The 21892-nt window shown below is 41.0% G+C and overlaps 1 protein-coding gene across 1 annotated transcript in view; it reads right to left on the bottom strand.

The window, feature by feature from the left end:
- pcxb (pyruvate carboxylase b) overlaps positions 1-21892 on the bottom strand; it is a 482389-nt gene that overhangs the window by 3883 nt on the left and 456614 nt on the right. Inside the window, exons 18-19 of the mRNA XM_060924639.1 lie at positions 5551-5799; positions 2900-3040 (exon numbers count right to left, since the gene is read on the bottom strand). Coding sequence (XP_060780622.1) covers positions 2900-3040; positions 5551-5799 — 390 coding nt within the window. The remainder of the gene's footprint in view (positions 1-2899; positions 3041-5550; positions 5800-21892) is intronic.

Below are 21892 nucleotides of genomic sequence, written 5' to 3'. Positions count from 1 at the left end.
CAGCGCTAACCACTACACCACCGTGCCGCCCCGAATGCCCAAAATACGAAACCTTATATTGATTTTACTTTTATCTTTGAAAGACAAAGGGGGCTTAGCCCTGATAGCAATTGATCCAAGCCACCCGTTACTATTGAACATTTTCAGAAATTCTACAGTCAGTGGTACTTAAATTCAGTTCAATATCTCTACAATTTAAATTTCTGTTTGTGTAATTATCCTTCCCCACTGCTTTTGAGCTGCTTTGGTAATACATTCTCTCATGTCTGTCCCATCCTAAAGATGATGATACACAGGGCAACTTTCTGGGCAGTGTTGCTGGGCACTTGCACTTCAGCACTTTCCCACTGAGATTGGCCAACATAATTTCTATCTGAACGATTTTGATCAACTTTTTAAGAGCATCCAATCAGAGTGCTAGCAGCGAATCACATGACCAGAGAGCTTCTGAAATTTTCAACAAAAATGGTGACGTCTCAATGGCAGTGGAGCGAAGAAAAAGAGAGACAACTTGTATCTTTTTATGCCTGTAAATTGTTCTGTGTAAACCCAAAGTGGTGAATTTACCTCATCAGATGCTTAGAAAACCATCTATTTTTATGTGCTCAGGTTGTAAGTAAGACATCGATTTTTTTTTCAGCTGAGTGTACACTGCTGTTAGCTAACCACCACTCCATAGAGGGGAAAAAAAAACAAACTTGTGATGTTTTTTGCTAACATAGTTAGCTGAAAGTTATCGCTAGCTATGAGTTAGCTCTGAATCTGATTGGTTGTTGCCCTAATTAGTTGCTCTGTGTCTCAGCTGGTTGCCCATTGCTGGCAACATTGCCCAAAAAGTTGCCTGTGTATTATCACCTTAAAACTTTTATTGTTACGTTGTAATGGTTATATAATTTTGAACTGATGTGCAGAAACCCAAACTGTTGTCAAAACCAGATATTTCATCATTTTTGGCCGGCTCTCAGAATTCCGATGGGTTATCCCAGACCACTATTTATATAGCTACAAGTATACTAAAGGAGTTCAACAGCTGTCATTAGACTTCCATTAAAAGTGACTTCTTTGAGTTTTTTTAAATAGTCTCCAGTACTGAGAAATATGCCATTATTTTTCATAATAAATCACACATACGGGGCGGCACGGTGGTGTAGTGGTTAGCACTGTCGCCTCACAGCAAGAAGGTCCTGGGTTCGAGCCCCATGGCCGGCGAGGGCCTTTCTGTATGGAGTTTGCATGTTCTCCCCGTGTCCGCATGGGTTTCCTCCGGGTGCTCCGGTTTCCCCCACAGTCCAAAGACATGCAGGTTAGGTTAACTGGTGACTCTAAATTGACCGTAGGTGTGAATGTGAGTGTGAATGGTTGTCTGTGTCTATGTGTCAGCCCTGTGATGACCTGGCGACTTGTCCAGGGTGTACCCCGCCTTTCGCCCGTAGTCAGCTGGGATAGGCTCCAGCTTGCCTGCGACTCTGTAGAAGGATAAAGCGGCTAGAGATAATGAGATGACATGAGATCACACATACAATATGTGACAGATGTGATTGACATAGTCTAGTCTCATCTCATCTCATTATCTCTAGCCGCTTTATCCTTCTACAGGGTCGCAGGCAAGCTGGAGCCTATCCCAGCTGACTATGGGCGAAAGGCGGGGTACACCCTGGACAAGTCGCCAGGTCATCACAGGGCTGACACATAGACACAGACAACCATTCACACCTACGGTCAATTTAGAGTCACCAGTTAACCTAACCTGCATGTCTTTGGACTGTGGGGGAAACCGGAGCACCCGGCGGAAACCCACGCGGACACGGGGAGAACATGCAAACTCCGCACAGAAAGGCCCTCGCCGGCCCCGGGGCTCGAACCCAGGACCTTCTTGCTGTGAGGCGACAGCGCTAACCACTACACCACCGTGCCGCCCACATAGTCTAGTATACTTTTTAAATGAAGACCAACTGCCTTAGACAGAATTCAAAAACTCTCCTGACATCTGAACTCATTTTGTAGCATTACAGCTGTGCCAGTGTTCAGTCCAGGCCTCCAGGGTTGAGAATTGCAGATTTTATACTCTGCACTTAATTTGAAGTCAGGCGTGATGACATAGTGGTTCACATTTCCTCAATTAAGTCTGTTCCAGGGAGGCACGTGATCTTGATTTAAGTATTTAGAGACTTACTGAAATAATTTAATTTACAAGTCTAAAGGGAGTGAATTGCCAAACTTACACTGTCTCTTTAGGTGAAGTCAGCTGTGAAGACTTTACTCAATTAATTATGATGGATAAGCAAACACAAGTTATGATTTAAAGCAAATTTGTCAGACTGGCACATAGCTTAAACTTGCTGTTGACAGTCTGTGTTACCCAATAAGAGTTTGCAGCAGTGGCACTATTTTTGTAGCATTAAACACTATAGAAAAGACAGATTGACAATTTATTTTTTCTGTTTAATCAAAGTAATGACTGGCATCTGCTATGTGGGAAATTGAAGGGAAGTGCCATTTTTGACCGGTGCTGTGAAAGCTGCAAAGTGAGAACTGGGAATGGCTGAAAATAATAAATTTCTCATCCATATATAGAAAGTGAGATGGTGCCAAGCCACTTGCTGATTTGGAAGATGCTTAAAAGATACAGTTTCTCAGTAATGAGCTGCTATTACCAAAAATTGAGCTTCATTATGGTTTTGCTGTTTCTGCAGACTAAAATAAGGGCATTTCTGATTTTTAGGAGAATGAGAAAGTTTATACGATGGGTTCATTGTTGAAAAAAAACCCCTCAAAATTGAGCTTCATTATGGTTTTGCTCTTTTTGGAGACTGAAATAAGGGTCGTTCTGATTTCTAGGAGAATGAGAATGCTTGTACTGTATGATAGGTTCATTGTTGAAGATTCTCAGTTTGCTTACCTTCATAGCCACCATATCTTTGACTAGGACGGACCTCAGCTGACCATTAAGTTCAAAAAACACCTCCCTCTGTCCAGCTTTGTTCAGGTCCCCCAAAGCCAAGGCTTTGATATGTAGTGTTTTTCCTCTTTCCAACTCAACCTGAGTGACAAACAGAGGGAGGGGGAATGAACAAGTGAAATGAGAAAGAGAGAGAGTGAGAGAGAGCGTGCACGTGCAATAAAAATGCATGTTTTAACCCTGACTGAGAGATGACCGATTTGCACAGTGCGAACTCAGGATTCTGGCAGGCCCCGAGCCACATGCTGTTGGGTAGTTAAATTGGCACAACTATTTGGAAGTTGTATGTGTCAGTGACTGCTTAATATAGACCACGCTAATCTAACAGTTAATAGCTATTCCACGAAACTGAGTCATACATGTGCTGATATTCGAACGAGCTGATCGGCTATAAGCCATGTACGACGAGATTAAGTGGAGTAACTATTTTATTCTGTCCACATTCATTGGATTTTGAGAAACAGAGCATTTTTATTTTTATTCGATAAATAAAACCTTTATACAAAACATCCGACAAAATCATTTCCGCTTAGAACGTAAATAAACCGGCGAAATGATGGTAGCAATTTGTGAAAAATGCTACAATAATAATAATAATAATAATAATAATAATAATAATTCTTGACAAAAAATTCTTATCAAATACTTTTATTCCATATTTTGTTGCTTTTTTGTATTTTTTAAGGTTTTGTTTTCGAGTAGAGTTTTTATTTCATCCTCGGTTGGTTCAGAAACACGCTCCGCCATTTTGTTTTTCTCTCCTCATGGTATATGAGCTGATATTCTAGTAGTAGAGTAGCCAATCAGAGCGCGCGATTGCTCATATCCAGTGAATGTGGATAGAATAATCAGTGATAGCTTACATGTTAAAGGAACAGTCCACCGTACTTCCATAATGAAATATGCTCTTATCTGAATTGAGACGAGCTGCTCCGTACCTGTCTGAGCTTTGCGCGACCTCCCAGTCAGTCAGACGCAGTCAGACGCGCTGTCACTCCTGTTAGCAATGTAGCTAGGCTCAGTATGGCCAATGGTATTTTTTGGGGCTGTAGTTAGATGCGACCAAACTCTTCCGCGTTTTTCCTGTTTACATAGGTTTATATGACCAGTGACATGAAACAAGTTCAGTTACACAAATTGAAACGTAGCGATTTTCTATGCTATGGAAAGTCCGCACTATAATGACAGGCGTACTAACACCTTCTGCGCGCTTCGGCAGCGCATTGATATCTGAGCTCCGTATCAATGCGCTGCCGAAGCGCGCAGAAGGTGTTAGTACGCCTGTCATTATAGTGCGGACTTTCCATAGCATAGAAAATCGCTACGTTTCAATTTGTGTAACTGAACTTGTTTCATGTCACTGGTCATATAAACCTATGTAAACAGGAAAAACGCGGAAGAGTTTGGTCGCATCTAACTACAGCCCCAAAAAATACCATTGGCCATACTGAGCCTAGCTACATTGCTAACAGGAGTGACCGCGCGTCTGACTGCGTCTGACTGACTGGGAGGTCGCGCAAAGCTCGGAGAGGTACGGAGCAGCTCGTCTCAATTCAGACAAGAGCATATTTCATTATGGAAGTACGGTGGACTGTTCCTTTAAGTTTTACTCTGAGGAATGAGGGTAACCAGACTGTCAAAAAACTTCAGTCTATTTAAGAGAGGATTATGCAGGATTTCACAGAACACCACTGAGGATACCATGATCATTATCCAATGATATGAGAAAAGCAAGTGTAAGCATGTTTAGAAAATCAATGACTGATAATTTGGGATGCTCACACACTGATTTCTCCTCATCAGTGGAGTTTTGGAGGTATGGTAGGCAGCAGGGTGAATTAAAGTTCGCTTGTTTCCATTTCATCCAGATCTTTCTGTCTGATTAGCTGTGGTGGTCTGGCCTTTCATCTCCTCTCAGTGCGTAGCACATGGTCATGAGCATGTCTGTGCCTGGTAGTTTCTGCCTGACAGGTGGGCGCAATGTTTGTGCTCACTGTTACAGCAACTACTGTGGTATGGATTAATGCGGATTTAGCTGAGAGCAACATTTACAAGTTACTGAAAGCAAATGAAATAGACTGGACGATGCCAGACAATTTTTTTTAGACATTTTGAGAGCTCTTTATTTACAAGTATGCTGTTAAATCTTCATATCCTGACATTCAGTTTGCTAAGGAAAGCTTGTCCTAACCACCATCCACACAAACACACATTGCACCACTCTGGTTTAACCTGCTCTAGCACAAGGACAGGTTTGACCACTGAAGACTCATTTAGCACTTTTCTGTCATTGACATTGAATATTAAAATAGGATGAAAGAGGGGTCTAGCTTTTGGCCAACGCTTAGGAGGTCAAATCCCACTGCACTATAAAGAACCTGAACTGGATTGGGCATGGACTTGTCTGCAAAGAAGGCTTGTGAGGGGGGCAGTAAAAACTCTCTGCCCCAGATACAGGAATCATTTGAGCAGCTATTATAATTTATGGAAGACACAGAGAGCCAGACGTAACAAAAAGGTAAGAGAAGACAGACAGAGCACAAAGAAGAAACAGACGGAGGAGGGGGGTGAAAATGATTAAGGATCATTACCTGGAACTCCTCTGCAATTTTTGGTCCATCAAAAAATAGGCGTGTATTGAGACATTCAACGGGCCCGAACTGGGATGTGAACTCTTTAAACTCCTGAAAGACTTTCGGGTACATGGCTGCTGACATCACATCTTCAGGCGTGACGTCCTTACCATGTGCTGCACGCAGATCATCCTCCAGCTTTTTGAAGTCCATGGGAGGCAGCGATGCACCCGGACGACCCTCTATCCGAGGCAACGATTTAAGCACCTATGACGCACATTGAATACGAGTTGTTTTCAGATGGAGGAAATGTGGAAATGTTGCAGGTTTCAGCATAGCACAATTCTTTGAACTCTCACCAGGTGATGACAAGTGGAAATTTGTCTGTCTGAATGAGACTCTTCACAGTCGGATTGAAAATGCTGACAGTGTAATTACTCTTTAATCTCCTCAATCAGCTCTTTGCGTGAGCCATGGTGGAGGAAAAATCCCTTTACTTTAATAATGCATAGTACATTATGGTGCTTGTATCCGTTTTATAATCCTTAAATGGTTGTGAGACAGAGACTTTGGCTCAGTCCTCTGTGATACACATCTATTAAACACACACCTCTGTCATCGTTCATTAATTATTCAAGACTTATAAACAAAATAACTTGGAATTAAATCTAAACTACCAGAATGCAATGAAGCATAAGTGTGTCCTTGGTAACGTGATCCAATCTAATGAAAATCTCTCTGATATTATAACTTCAAATTCACCATTAACATAAGCAAACACAATGCAGGAGAGAATTAAAAGAACAGGCGGGGTGGCAAAACAGTAAATTGTCAAGCCCATGTAGGGTTCCAGTGACGTGGAGAAGTAATTGATCTTGGTTGAGGAAAGCACTTGTTTTAGCTAATTGAGGTTGACACAATGACAAGAGTCATACTGACATTGCTCTGTTTTCTTTCTTTTTTTGCAGCATGAAGAGAAAAAAAACAGCTTTTGAAAACGGGAAACAATTTTTTCCTCTTGATCAGAGAATCACAGTTAAGGAAAGAAGATTCTAGAAATAAAAATATAGTCATTAAGCGTAACAAACGACACACCAACAGGCCTGTGGAATAAATAGTCATGCAGCTCATTATTCAGCCAAAATGTCCGTGGGTTAAAATGGTCAGCCACATGAGCACCTTTTGATTAATTCACCTACTGGTAGCTTGTGCACAATAACGTGAGCTTAAAGTATCCCAGTTGGACCGAATCTGCAGCAGGTTTGTTCTTCTGTAGCCGTGGGACACATTTGCCCTCCACTTCCAGTTGAGCAATGGCTTACATGTTTAGGCAAACAGCAGGCTATGAAAACTCCCACCACCATCAGTGCACTTCTTTTCATGCCTTAGAATTTTCATGATTTTCTCAAAATCATTTTTCCTACCTCCTCTGTTGTAATAGAGGAGGTAGGAAAAATGATTTTGAGAAAATAATCTTTAATTTAAAATCATTTTTAATTTAAAAAATAAAAAAATTTCCTGGGGAACGATGGAAACAATAGAGGCAGTGGATGGTTATGGGAATTACTATGGCTATAATCATTAGAAGCATTTTTCTCTCTGTTGGCACAGACTTTGGAACCATCTCTCCATGCTATCATCATATCAATGGTAGAGGAAGTGCCACCACAGTGATTTTTATTTGCTTAAATTTATAAGTATCATAGGAATTTGGGCAGTCAGACAAAAATATTTTTGTATCCTCTTACAGGAGATGCAGTTCTATGTGTGTGTGTGAGAGAGAGAGAGAGAGAGAGAGAGAGAGAGAGAGAGAGAGTATCTCTAAGGGACAGAAAGTTCTGAAAGATGTGAATGGTGCAGAGAGTGCCACGTCACCATTTAAAGCCTTCCTCTGATCTCTCATCCCAACCAACCCATCTATCAGCACAATGAGGACATGGACATATTACACCTGAGTGGAGACAACCATGATATGATGGGTCTTGGGAGAGCAGCTCGATTGACCTGTCCAAGATAAATGCTATTCACAAGACTAAAGACGTAAATCATACCATTATTTTTCCAATGTGGAGCAAAAATCAGGCCTATGATGGGTTTTCATGGAGTGATGTAACTTTGAAGGGAACATAGTGGCACTTTGTAACAAGCAAATTTGAATTTTTCCAATTTAACACAACAAAAAGTGCAGTGTGATTGCTACTACCACTTTGGGGCGGCACGGTGGTGTAGTGGTTAGCACGGTCACCTCACAGCAAGAAGGTTCTGGGCTCGAACCCAGTGGCCGGCGAGGACCTTTCTGTGTGGAGTTTGCATGTTTTCCCCATGTTTGCGTGGGTTTCCTCCGGGTGCTCCGGTTTCCCCCACAGTCCAAAGACATGCAGGTTAGGTTAATATGGGACGGCCTTGGGCTGAGCGAGGCACCTAACTCCCAACTGCTCCCTGGGTGCTGTTAGCGTGGCTGCCCACTGCTCTGGGTATGTGTGTGTGTGCTCATTGTGCATGTGTGTGTTCACTGCTTCAGATGGGTTAAATGCAGAGAGGAAATTTCACAAGTGTGTGATGAATAAAGTTGTGCTTTCTTTCTTTCTTTCTTTCTTTCTTTCTTTCTTTCTTTCTTTTCTTTTGCTCAGTGGTTTTCAGAAACCACATCTGCCTTCTTTTTTTTTCTATTGGCTCACACTGCAGAGGTTCACAAGTTTGAGTATATTTTCTCATGTTTTGCATTAATTCCTATTCAAATTAAACTAAAAAAAAAAACCAAAACAAAATGAAACCTTAATTGAATGAGAAATTGGCTTCGAGACTTTGGACCAATCAATTACTTTTTCATGTCTTAACTTCATTACTATTTAAATTAAACTCTCACAGTACACACATAAAACAAACCAAACAAACCCTTTCTTGTTAGAAATAGGCTCAGGGACTTTGGCCTAATCATCTCTGATATGCAAATCATCTGAAGATAACGTGGTAATAAGAAATTTATCGCCACCAGTCTGGCATGCCAAGCTAGCGATCATCTTATCTTGCCAATGTTAGTGATAAATAAGAGTTTGGATTGTTACAGTTTACTTTGAACCGATTGGCAACTACTTAACAAATCACTCAGACAATGACGATGGTGAGTTGAGATTCTGAGAATGAACATTTACGTGCGTCTATGTGTGCACTACAGAGAGACATACAGTGGTGCTTGAAAGTTTGTGAACCCTTGAGAATTTTCTATATTTCTGCATAAATATGACTGAAAACATCATCAGATTTTCACACAAGTCCTGAAAGTAGATAAAGAGAACCCAGTTAAACAAATGAGACAAAAAAATTATACTTGGTCATTTATTTATTGAGGAAAATGATCCAATATTACATATCTGTGAGTGGCAAAAGTATGTGAACCTCTAAGATTAGCAGTTAATTTGAAGGTGAAATTAGAGTCAGGTGTTTTCAATCAATGGGATGACAATCAGGTGTGAGTGGGCACCCTGTTTTATTTAAAGAACAGGGATCTATCAAAGTCCGATCTTCACAACACGTTTGTGGAAGTGTATCATGGCACGAACAAAGGAGATTTCTGAGGACCTCAGAAAAAGCATTGTTGATGCTCATCAGGCAGGAAAAGGTTACAAAACCATCTCTAAAGAGTTTGTACTCCACCAATCCACAGTCAGACAGATTGTATGCAAATGGAGGAAATTCAAGACCATTGTTACCCTCCCCAGGAGTGGTCGACCAACAAAGATCACTCCAAGAGCAAGGCGTGTAATAGTTGGCAAAGTCACAAAGGACCCCAGGGTAACTTCTAAGCAACTGAAGGCCTCTCTCACATTGGCTAATGTTAATGTTCATGAGTCCACCATCAGGAGAACACTGAACAACAATGGTGTGCATGGCAGGGTTGCAAGGAGAAAGCCACTGCTCTCCAAAAAGAACATTGCTGCTAATCTGCAGTTTACTAAAGATCACGTGGACAAGCCAGAAGGCTATTGGAAAAATGTTTTGTGGATGGATGAGACCAAAATAGAACTTTTTGGTTGAAATGAGAAGCGTTATGTTTGGAGAAAGGAAAACACTGCATTCCAGCATAAGAACCTTATCCCATCTGTGAAACATGGTGGTGGTAATATCATGGTTTGGGCCTGTTTTGCTGCATCTGGGCCAGGATGGCTTGCCATCATTGATGGAACAATGAATTCTGAATTATACCAGCGAATTCTAAAGGAAAATGTCAGGACATCTGTCCATGAACTGAATGTCAAGAGAAGGTGGGTCATGCAGCAAGACAACGACCCTAAGCACACAAGTCGTTCTACCAAAGAATGGTTAAAGAAGAATCAAGTTAATGTTTTGGAATGGCCAAGTCAAAGTCCTGACCTTAATCCAATTGAAATGTTGTGGAAGGACCTGAAGTGAGCAGTTCATGTGAGGAAACCCACCAACATCCCAGAGTTGAAGCTGTTCTGTACGGAGGAATGGGCTAAAATTCCTCCAAGTTGGTGTGCAGGACTGATCAACAATTAGCGGAAATGTTTAGTTGCAGTTATTGCTGCACAAGGGGGTCACACCAGATACTGAAAGCAAAGGTTCACATACTTTTGCCACTCACAGATATGTAATATTGGATCATTTCCCTCAATAAATAAATGACCAAGTATAATATTTTTGTCTTATTTGTTTAACTGGGTTCTCTTTATCTACTTTTAGGACTTGTGTGAAAATCTGATGACGTTTTAGGTCATATTTATGCAGAAATATAGAAAATTCTAAAGGGTTCACAAACTTTCAAGCACCACTGTAAGCTGGCAAGAGAATTATTCCTGGGCCATTTCTTATATATTCAGAGCCAAGAGCTGAGGATAAACAGATTTTTAGGCTTTTTTGTGCCAGGACTAGTTATCTTGCCAGCGATGGAGTAAGCAGGGCGAGGTATTGTAATCAGCGCGGTTTGTTTGTGTGCCTGTCAACAATCTAGCGTCTAGATGGTTGCACCGATTTACTTCAAATTTTCAGGGTAGATGGGCAGTGGTCCGTAGATTACCTGACTAAATTTTGGGGGTAAATCGGGTCAAGGTGAAGGTCACCGGAAAGGTCAACCTTTCTGTCAAAATAACATTTTCCATTATAACTCAAAAAAGGTTGCTGAGGGACAGATGTTTACTATTATGAGCTTATAGGAACTTCCATATGGCCTTTCATTTGGCATCATGATATTTGACCTTGAGTGACCTTGAAAGGTCAAACTCAAAGTCACGGATTTTCAGAGGGCTGTAACTTGAAAACGGTTGATGGTAGAGAGATATTTACCATTATCAACTTGTAGGAAATGCCATAAGGGCTTTCATTTGGCACCATGACCTTTGACAGTGAGTGACCTTGAAAGGTCAAACTGAAGGTCATGGGTTTTCAAAGGGCTTTTTCTTCTTCTTTTGGCTGCTCCCGATTAGGGGTTGCCACAGCGGATCTTTCATCTCCATTGCTCCCTGTCTTTTGCATCCTTCTCTACCACACCTGCCACTTTCATGTCCTCTCTCACCACATACATGTATTTCCTTTTTGACCTTCCTTGTTTTCGTGTGCTCAGCAGCTCCATCCTCAACATTCTCCTTCCAACATGCTCTGCATCTTTTCTCAGGAACGTTAGGTTGACGTGGGGCGGCCTTGGGCTGAGGTGCCCTTGAGCGAGGTACCTGACCCCTGACTGCTCTCCGGGCGCTCTGGTGTGGCTGCCCACTGCTCTGGGTGTGTGTGCGTGTGTTCACTGCTTCAGATGGGTTAAATGCAGAGGATCAATTTCACTCTGCTTGAAGTGTGCATGTGACAAATAGGATGTGTCCATACCATCTCAGTCTCATCTCTCTTAGCTTAATTCCCAAGCTCTCCACATGTGCTGTCCCTCTGATGTGCTCGTTCCTTATCCTGTCCAACCTTGTCACTCCCATTGCAAACCGTAACATCCTCAACTCCACCACCTCCAACTTTGCCTCCTGTCTCTTTGTTAAGGGTACTGTCTCCAATCCATACATCATAGCTGGTCTCAATACCATCTTATACATCTTACCTTTCACTTTTACTGGGACTTTCTTATCACAAATGACTCCTGAAATCCTGAGAAATCTCCAACTGCTCCACCCTGCCTGCACTCTCTTTCTCACCTCACTATCACAGCCCCTATTTTCCTGCACAGTTGACCCCAGGTACTTGAATTCACCAACTTTCTTTACGTCTACTCCTTGCACCTTCACTACACTCTCATCCCCATTCTCATTGATGCACATGTATTCTGTTTTGCTACTGCTCACCTTCATTCCTCTTCGTTCCAATGCATACCTCCATCTCTCCAAACCCAGCTCAACCTCCTTTCTACTTTCACCACATATCACAATATCATCCGCAAACATCGTGTTCCATGGTGACTCTTGCCTTACTTCATCTGTCAAGCTATCCATCACTATGGCAAACAAGAAAGGACTCAAAGCAGATCCTTGATGAAGTCCCACCTTCACCTTGAACCATTCAGTCGTTCCAACTGCACACCTCACTGCTGTTTCACTGTTCTCATACATGTCTTGCACCACTCTGATATACTTCTCATTCACTCCACACTTTCTCATACAATACCATAACTCATCTCTCAGCACTCTATCGTATGCCTTCTCCAGGTCTACAAACACACAATGTAGCTTTCTCTGGCCTTCCCTGTACTTCTCCATTAACGTTCTTAAAGCAAAAATTGCATCTGACGTGCTCTTCCTTGGCATAAACCCGTACTGCTGTTCACAGATTGCTACCTCTCTTCTCAATCTTGCCTCCAATACCCTTTCCCATAGCTTCATGGTGTGGCTCATCAATTTTATCCCTCTGTAATTACTGCAGCTCTGTACATCTCCCTTATTCTTGTATATTGGGACTAGCACACTCTCCATTCATCTGGCATTTTCTCATTCTCTAGGATCTTATGAAACAATCTCGTTAAGAACTCCACAGCCGTCTCACCCAAACATCTCCAAGCCTCAACTGGGATACCATCTGGTCCGACTGCTTTCCCAGTCTTCATTGTTTTCATGATTGCCCTCAACTCATCCTTACTAACCAACTCTGCTTCCTGATTTGCTGTCTCCAACGAATCTGACATTTTCTCTCTTGGATTCTCCTCATTTAATAAATCCTCAAAGTTCTCTTTCCACCTTCTTAATACACTCTCTTTGTTTGTCAGCACATTTCCATTTAAATCTTTCATCACTCTTACCTGCTGTACATCCCTCGCTTCCCTGTTTCTCTGCCTAGCTAGCCTGTACAGGTTTTTCAAAGGGCTATAAGTTTAAAATGGTTCATGATAGCCAGATGTTTACCATTATCATATATAAGAAGCCCCATATTGGCTTTCAGTTGCCACCATGACCTTTGACCTTGAATGACTTTGAAATTTCAAACTCAAGGTCCTGAATTTTCATAGGACTATAATGTGACACCTGATGATTGAGAAATATTACCATTATATATATATATATATATATATATATATATATATATATATATATATATATATATATATATAGGTATAAAATAAGTACTGCCAGGCGAGGCAGTACTTATAATAATAAATAATAACTTATAATACTTAATAATAACTTGTGTTATTATTCTTATTTTTTATATTATTATTATTTTTTTATCTGTAGTTGTGTGGCAGTAAGTTTGTTCAGAATGCTGCCCAATGAAGAGAGAAAAAGACTACTTCCTATAGTTTTCATCTGGGACTTGGGTTTAAATATATCGCACACTTCCATATCCCACCACCTGCTGCACTACATACATCGACTGAGGTGCTATCTTACTGACAGTAGAACATTTTTACTAAGGGGATTAATGAACATACATGGTCGACAGATGATCTTTTTAGTATCAGGACCATGCAAAAATACTGAACACTGACATCAAGCACAACAAATCACAGCACATTGACATACTACTCACAGCCACCTTGCAGTTAAATATCTCATCTCATTATCTCTAGCCACTTTATCCTTCTACAGAGTCGCAGGCAAGCTGGAGCCTATCCCAGCTGACTACGGGCGAAAGGCGGGGTACACCCTGGACAAGTCACCAGATCATCACAGGGCTGACACATAGACACAGACAACCATTCACATTCACACCTACGGTCAATTTAGAGTCACCAGTTAACCTAACCTGCATGTCTTTGGACTGTGGGGGAAACCGGAGCACCCGGAGGAAACCCACGCGGACATGGGGAGAACATGCAAACTCCACACAGAAAGGCCCTCGCCGGCCCCGGGGCTCGAACCCAGGACCTTCTTGCTGTGAGGCGACAGCGCTAACCACTACACCACCGTGCCGCCGCAGTTAAATATTACAACAGAAAATAAAGATGCTAGACTCAAATATCATCTTTAAGGTGGTAGGACAGAACATAGGTGAAATGTTGTCCAGTGACTTGCAGACCTTTTGTTGTTTAATATGTTACAATAAAAATCTAATTATTCTGTATTAAGCACATAACTAACACATACTCTAACTCCGTAGCTCCCCATATTTGGGTTCTACATTTTCTTAGCTACCAGTCTTTAGCTTTGTCTATTATCTTTCCAGGCAACCAAAAAGTGGGACTGCACAAACACACTAGAGATTTTACTTGCCTTGGGGACTAACTAATAAATAAATAATTTGTCCATGATATTTCGATTTTCTTCAAGCACTGTTATGAAAACATAGGTATACTGTATAGGTTCTGGGGTACTTACATTTTTGGGTGATTTGGATTTTATGCCAGAGAATTCTTCTTTTTTTTAAACTGCAAAATATTTTCACATTCAGCATACTGTACATTCTGCACAGAGTCCAATGTCTTATTTCATAAAACATACAAGAGGAGCTCACGTCTTAATGTATAATAATTCGATATAAGCACAGAAGAGCAATTTCTCTAATAAAGCCTTGGCTCCTCACTCTTCCAAGACAGCTACCTGCCTTAAACTGTGATTAGTTGTGCCAGACTGCTGAAGTGAATACCAAATTATAATTATCTGATAACTTCATATAATTCTGACTCTAAGACATAGAACAAACAAGTCCAGGGTTTATTTTAATTGTTCTAGCAAAATCAACATTTGCATTGCATAACAAAATATGGATTTATTTTTAGTGAAATTAAGAGTCAGCCTTTGTTACTTGCTCTCCTGTCTTTTTTCCACTGACCTCTATCAATATTTTAATGAAGTAAATAACCTTTATTGTATGTGTGTTTTTATTGAATTGTTTCTATATTAGATAATTATTTAATGAACTAATTCATTCTCTGCTATGATAAAGTGGACCATTTGAAAAATGCCTACCCGTGCTATTAGTCGGCCCACATAGTAAAACATTTTAAATTAGATACGAGTTGCATGAATCCTGATTGTAATGATGATTTTCACAGTGATTTAATTTAACATCAAATCCTTTATTATGATCAGTTTACAAATTAATTTCTGGCTCCCATGTTCTGTGTTCAGGTCAACGGAGACATTTTTCATTTTTTAAAGCCCTCTCCTGCTGTGAGGCAAATTGCAGTTGCACTGAAAATTTTGATGCATCATTCTCTTCCCCCTGGCAAACAACCCCCCAACAAATTTCTGGACCGGAAAGGAGTAAACAGATGCCTGCAGTGAAGAATATTGCTAGATGAATTGCTTGGCAATATTGCAAATCAAACTTTTTTTAAAAGATATATTTAAAATTGCATCATTATTATTGACCTAGAGGCAGGGTGCTTTCACATATGCAGCATTTAGTTAATTTAATCACACCGTGGTACAGTTCCCTTCCTTGGCGTGGTTTGTCTGAACAGGTGAGAACAGCAACTACACTCAGGTGGGGATCAAAACAAGCGGTCTGAGATTTTGAGTGACGTGAGCTCGGTTCCATTCCAAAGCAACTCCTAATGCACTTCGATTCCAGTGATTTGACCCTGAACTGACTCAACTGAAGAAAGTGTTTGCATTGCAAGCAGTATTTTTAAAAGATGTAAGCTACTAAACTGACCACAAACTGAGCCAAGAACAGAGCTGCAGAAATATGATGTGTTCTGGATATCTCATCTCATTATCTCTAGCCGCTTTATCCTTCTACAGGGTCGCAGGCAAGCTGGAGCCTATCCCAGCTGACTACGGGCGAAAGGCAGGGTACACCCTGGACAAGTCGCCAGGTCATCACAGGGCTGACACATAGACACAGACAACCATTCACACTCACATTCACACCTACAGTCAATTTAGAGTCACCAGTTAACCTAACCTGCATGTCTTTGGACTGTGGGGGAAACCGGAGCACCCGGAGGAAACCCACGCGGACACGGGGAGAACATGCAAACTCCACACAGAAAGGCCCTCACCGGCCCCGGGGCTCGAACCCAGGACCTTCTTGCTGTGAGGCGACAGCGCTAACCACTACACCACCGTGCCGCCCGTTCTGGATATCTTGAAAGAAAAACAAATCAGCAAGCAAATTGGTGTGAAAGCAACTTTGAACATTTAAACATAGTGGCTCTTTAAATGTGCTGATTTATGCTTTTTGCTTTGTCAATATAGCTATGTTCATTGTGTGAAACAAACTACAGTAGAGATCTGCACTAGTCAGCAAGCTGGGAATAGTTCAAAGTCCCCAAAGGAGGACTTGAGGCCTAGTTCTGAAATAAGCCATTATTAGAGTTGTGTTGCATTTTTTTTTTGGTCTGCAAGAGCAAAGCTCCTCTTCAGAGCTCACACAGCTTAAACAGAGACCGGGTCTGTAAGAGTACACGCTCTGAGCTGAACCCTTAGCACATTTGTTTCTACTCCTACTGAGCCTACTCTAATCGAGCTCGTCATTAGCAAATTCAGTTTAGCTAATGCTGTTGAGAAACGTACATAAAATATGCCGATTAGTGCATGGTGAGCCTCTCTAAGGACTGCCTTGGAAGGTTTTAGTAGCTTTTCTCTCAGTGGAGGAATAATACACAAAAGAGTGCTTGCTAATGTTATTAGTCACACAGGATGCAGTTCGTAGATGCCACCCACATTTCCCAGTCACCCCTCATTAATTTGATGGCTTTTGCCACTATTTGTGAGGAGAGAGTTGTGCGTTGAAGTGGGTGTGCACAGGGAGAATGGATGCAGAAGAGATGATGATGGCAGGTCTGGTTTGAACTGGAGCGGAAACTGCCATCTACTCAGAAGAACTTAACTGTAATATTGCCCGATTTGTGAAAATACCCGAAAGTGTGTTTTTGGATACAATGGCCTCTCTTTAGTTTGATTTTCTTAGCTTGAAGGATTGAGACTCATTAGGATGGCTTACAGCAAGAAATCAAAGTCTTTTATATGCTAGGTGACATAATCCACTATAACACACACACACACACACACAATGGTAAATCTGTTAAGCCTGTGTTTCTGAATAGGACGCCTGAAAGACATTTTAATGCTAGGAAATGTATTGATAATTACTAACTGAAGAATGATGATAAACACTTGAATACACTGGGGCTTTGTGTTTATTTCACTTGAACACAGTGTGTGTCTAGTATAAGAATATTTATCAGTGTTGTTCTGGTGGCTCACAGCAAGCTGGGCCTGCCTATCCCAGTTAATCTGAATGAGCAGATTCCCAGAGACAGGATACTCGAGCTCTCAGGCCCCAATCCAAAGATCTCTAGTGCACCACATGGACACTGGTTAGTGCACTCATCCACACAAACACCCTCCTACACTGGATATCTGTTTGTGTGCTTACACACAAACACAAATCTGCATACAAAAACATGCATAATGACTTGGCCTCTAGTAATGTGTGTTTGATTCAGTATTGTCTAAAACTGGTCTCTAGTAATACAACCCCAAATCAGAACAAAGTTGGGACAGTATGGAGAACACAAATAAAAAAAGAAAGCAGTGATGTCTAAATTTACTTTGACTTGTATTCCTTTGTAGACAAGATATTTCATGTTTAGTCTGGTTAACTTCATTTCATTTGTTGATCTACATCCATTCCTGTGTTTTCAGCCTGCAACACATTCCAAAAAAAAAAGTGGGAAGGAGGGCAATTTAGGGCAAGTAATGAGGTAAAACAATTCAATTTTGTTCTATTAAATAATTCATTAATTAACTTAATGATGTGATTTGAAACAGGTGATATCAACAAGTGATACCTGTTCATGATTTGGTACAAAATAAGTATCTAGGAAAGGCCTAGTCTTTGAGGAGCAAAGATGGGCTGAGGATCTCCAGTTTGCCAACAAATGCATGAGAAAATTATTGAAATGTTCCTCAAAGAAAGACAGGAAGGGAATTGGATATTTCACCCTCTATGGTGCATATCATCATTAAACGATTCAAGGAATCTGGAGGATTTTTGGTACATAAAGGGCAAGAGCGCAAGCCTAAGTTGAACACCTGTGATCTCTGATCCCTCGGACGGCACTGCATCAAGAACCGTCATTCATCTATAGCTGATATAACCATATGGGCTCGGGATTACTTTGACAAACCATTGTCAAGCACTACAATACAGAGTTACATCCACAATTGCCAGTTAAAACTTTACTGTACCAAAAGGAAGCCTTATGTTAACTGTGTCCAGAAACACTGTTGACTTCTCTGGGCTCGGAGGCCTCTGGGATGGACCATCACATAGTGGAAACATGTATTGTGGTCAGACGAATCAGTATTCCAGATCTTTTTTGGAAGAAATGGATGCCGTGTGCTCTGGACCAAAGGCAAAAAGGACCATCCAGACTATTACCAGCAACAAGTCCAAAAGCCAGGGTCTGTCATGGTATGGGGTTGTGTCAGTGCCCTTAGCAAAGGTAACTTACACTTCTGTGATGGCAGCATTAATACAGAAAAGTACATTGAGATTTTGGAGAAACATATTCTGCCTTCCAGATGACAACTTTTCCAGGGAGATTTCAACAAGACAATGCAAAACCACATTCTGCATGCATTACAAAGGCATAGCTGTGGAAGAAGAGGGTGTCTGTCCCTTCTGTCCCCAGTAGAGAATATGTGGAGAATTTTGAAATGAAAAATGTGACCGTGACAACCCCATACTGTTGCACACCTTAAGCCCTGTTTGCAGGAAGAATGGGACAAAAAACCCCACCTGAAACACTGAATCACTTGGTGTCTTCAGTCCATAAACATCTTTTAAGTGTTGTGAGAAGGAATGGGGCGGCACGGTGGTGTAGTGGTTAGCACTGTCGCCTCACAGCAAGAAGGTCCTGGGTTTGAGCCCAGCAGCCGACGGTGGCCTTTCTGTGTGCATGTTCTCCCTGTGTCTGTGTGGGTTTCCTCCGGGTGCCCCGGTTTCAAAGGCATATCCAAAGACATGCAGGTTAGGCTAATTGGTGGCTCTAAATTGACCGTAGGTGTGAATGTGAGTGTGAATGGTTGTTTGTCTGTGTGTCAGCCTTGCAATGACCTGGTAACTTGTCCAGGGTGTACCCCACGTCTTGCCCATAGTCAGCTGGGATAGGCTCCAGCTTGCCTGTGACCCTGTACAGGATAAGCAGCTATAGATGATGGATGGATGGATGGAGAAGGAATGGCAACATTACAAAGTAGTAAATGCTTTACTGTCCCAATCTTTTTATGAAATGTGTTGCAAGAATCAAAATTGAAATGTGTTTATTTAAAAAAAAATCATGAAGGTAAAACATCAAATAATTGTATAATTGTAAACAATTGTGCTGTTGTATTGTTTTGATTGCAATATAGGTCAAAGATTATTTGCAAATCATTATTTTCCATTTTAATTTCAATTTCAACATACCGTCCCAGCTTATGCTGTTTTGGGGTTGTAAAAGGGCAGCATGAACATTGCACCTCCATGGCAGAAGAAACAACAGCTGAAATCACTCATGCAATGCACCATGGGACATGTACTGTTCATCTATAGGAGCCCAATGGATGCTACAATGCTTTATATAACTCAGAATAATTTCATACTGAACTTCCTAGGGCACTTTCCTTTCCTAAGTGTGCATGTGACAAATAAAGGTTTCTTCTTTTTACCATGAAAAATCTGTGTCTGCTACACTGCGTTCCTCCCCAGAGTTGCATGCTCATTCGCTTTTGTGTTCTTGGTCTCAGAGCCGCGTACACCAAACACACACAGTGTTTAACTGTCAGTGGGGTGATGATATTCTGGGTGTCCCCAGCTTTATTTTGATATACGTTTTAAAAATACATACAGAGGCACAATATTGCTTCAAGCTTTATTTTTATAGATCAACTTTGGAAGACTTATTTTTGGTTTGTTAAAATGCCAAATGCAACAGCAAATCAGAAAACACATCAACTCAAAATGGAAAGGGTCAGTCTTTACTGGACATCACATGCTTGTTGCTGATTGGCTTCAACATATGACTATTACAAGGGGAAGAAAGTATATTTTTCACTCAGTTATCTAGTTGGTCTGGCAAAAATGATTTAATGCATCACTATATTCAGAAGTAATTCTTACTTATGAATAAATAAACTTCCTTTCACAAGGATTATTGATATTATTGACGATATTATTGCCATGCAAGGTTGACAGCATATCTAAAATAACAGTAGGGTATGATCAATAAGGACATACCCTTTCTGCCTTAAGTTAATGTTGAAATTTTGCTGTTAAAAATTCACATTTGCTGTGGTGTTTTTGACTTGCGCTTGTGTTTTTTTTTTTTTTTACTTTTTTTTGGACTTGCTGTTGTATGTGTTTTTTTTACATTTTTTTTATTTTGCTGTTGTGCTTTGTACTTATGACTGTACTTACAGTAATCCCAAAGTGACTGATTCCTAGTCCGTTATTTAGTGCCCTAGAACTGTGGAAGTCAAGAAGCCAAGCCAAGAAGCCTTTATTTGTCACATGTACACTCAAGCACAGACTTAAGCACACAGTGAAACTTAACCTCTGCATGTAACCCATCTGAAGCAGTGAACACACACATGCACACACAAGTGAGCAATGAGCACACACACATACCCAGAGCAGTGGGCAGCTATGCTACAGCACCCAGGTAGCAGTTGGAGGTTAGGTGCCTTGCTCAAGGGCACTTCAGCCCAACCTCAGGCCATGGCTGCCCCATGTTAACCTAACTGCATGTCTTTGGACTGTGGGGGAAACTGGAGCACGCAGAGGAAACCCACACAAACACGGGGAGAACATGCAAACTCCAAACAGACTATACTGCACTATGAAATCCTTCTGTGAACTACCGGTATGTGAATTCCTTATAGTGTGTTCCATTGAACATATATTACACTGTGTAGATCTAAAATACCATTATTGCATACCATATGTATATTTAGTGTATACACCAGGTAGATTAAACAAAAACGATGTTCAACAAAAACTGTTAAATTTTAAATATCTTCATCTTAAAACAAAATGCTCTATTTAATTGGGACATGAAATTGAATGCAGTCTACATGACTGTGTGACAAAACAGCACAACTTCTTAAAACACACTGACATCACATGACCACTAAGTCATTGTCAGCTTGACTGCAAGGAAAGTCTTCACTCTTGTGGAAAATCGTGCATCATAAAATGAACCCCATCATAGTGAAGGACAATAAAAAAAGCCTGGCAGTAAGCCCTAAGGGATAGTAGTGTTATAAAATCAGGAACAAAACATTATTAATGTTCCATAAACCATGTCATTTCAATGCTCTTATTCATGCATTTATTTTTACACCTGTGCTAGAATCCCTTTTCTTTATCAACATGCCTGTGTCCATCTCCTCCACCTCCCCGAGAACTAAACTGCTCACTTGAATGGTGAGCAAGTTTCATTAATCTCTCTCTCTCTCTCTCTGTTTCTCAAGGCGGTATGCTAAATGTGCATGTCATTCTTTGAAGGCCAATATAGTGTTCCCTGCAGGGCCTTGTATGGAAATGCCGCCATCGCTGACAAACACCGTTTGATCTTTTATTTTTGGGCTCCAGGGTGTTATGGTCCTCAGGGATATTGAGTGTGTGTTTGAGAGGAAGTGTAATAGAGAGAAATGGGAGAGTTGTGAAGCTGACTAGTCCTCTGCTTAAAAAAAAATAAAATAAAAGGAAGGAACGTCATCACTATGACAGCAAAGCCCTCAAAAAGTCTCCCTCCTGAGTTGATAACTTACTTTGTAGTGTGTACATGCTGGAAATGTCAGTTGTTTCTCTCCAGAAGGATTTCATTAACCAGCACAGCATAGCACTTACCAGGAAAAGAGCAAACACATGAAAAGACAAGTGCAGATGAGGAGAAATTTACAGAACAACACCTTTCTGTCTTTTTCAAACACCTATACACACAAACAGACCATACTGCACTCTCAATTTCTTAGGCCAA

This window comes from Neoarius graeffei, chromosome 1 (genome assembly GCF_027579695.1).
Source record: "Neoarius graeffei isolate fNeoGra1 chromosome 1, fNeoGra1.pri, whole genome shotgun sequence".
NCBI classification, from domain to species: Eukaryota; Metazoa; Chordata; class Actinopteri; order Siluriformes; family Ariidae; genus Neoarius; species Neoarius graeffei.
This window is presented reverse-complemented; position numbering and strand designations above follow the sequence as displayed.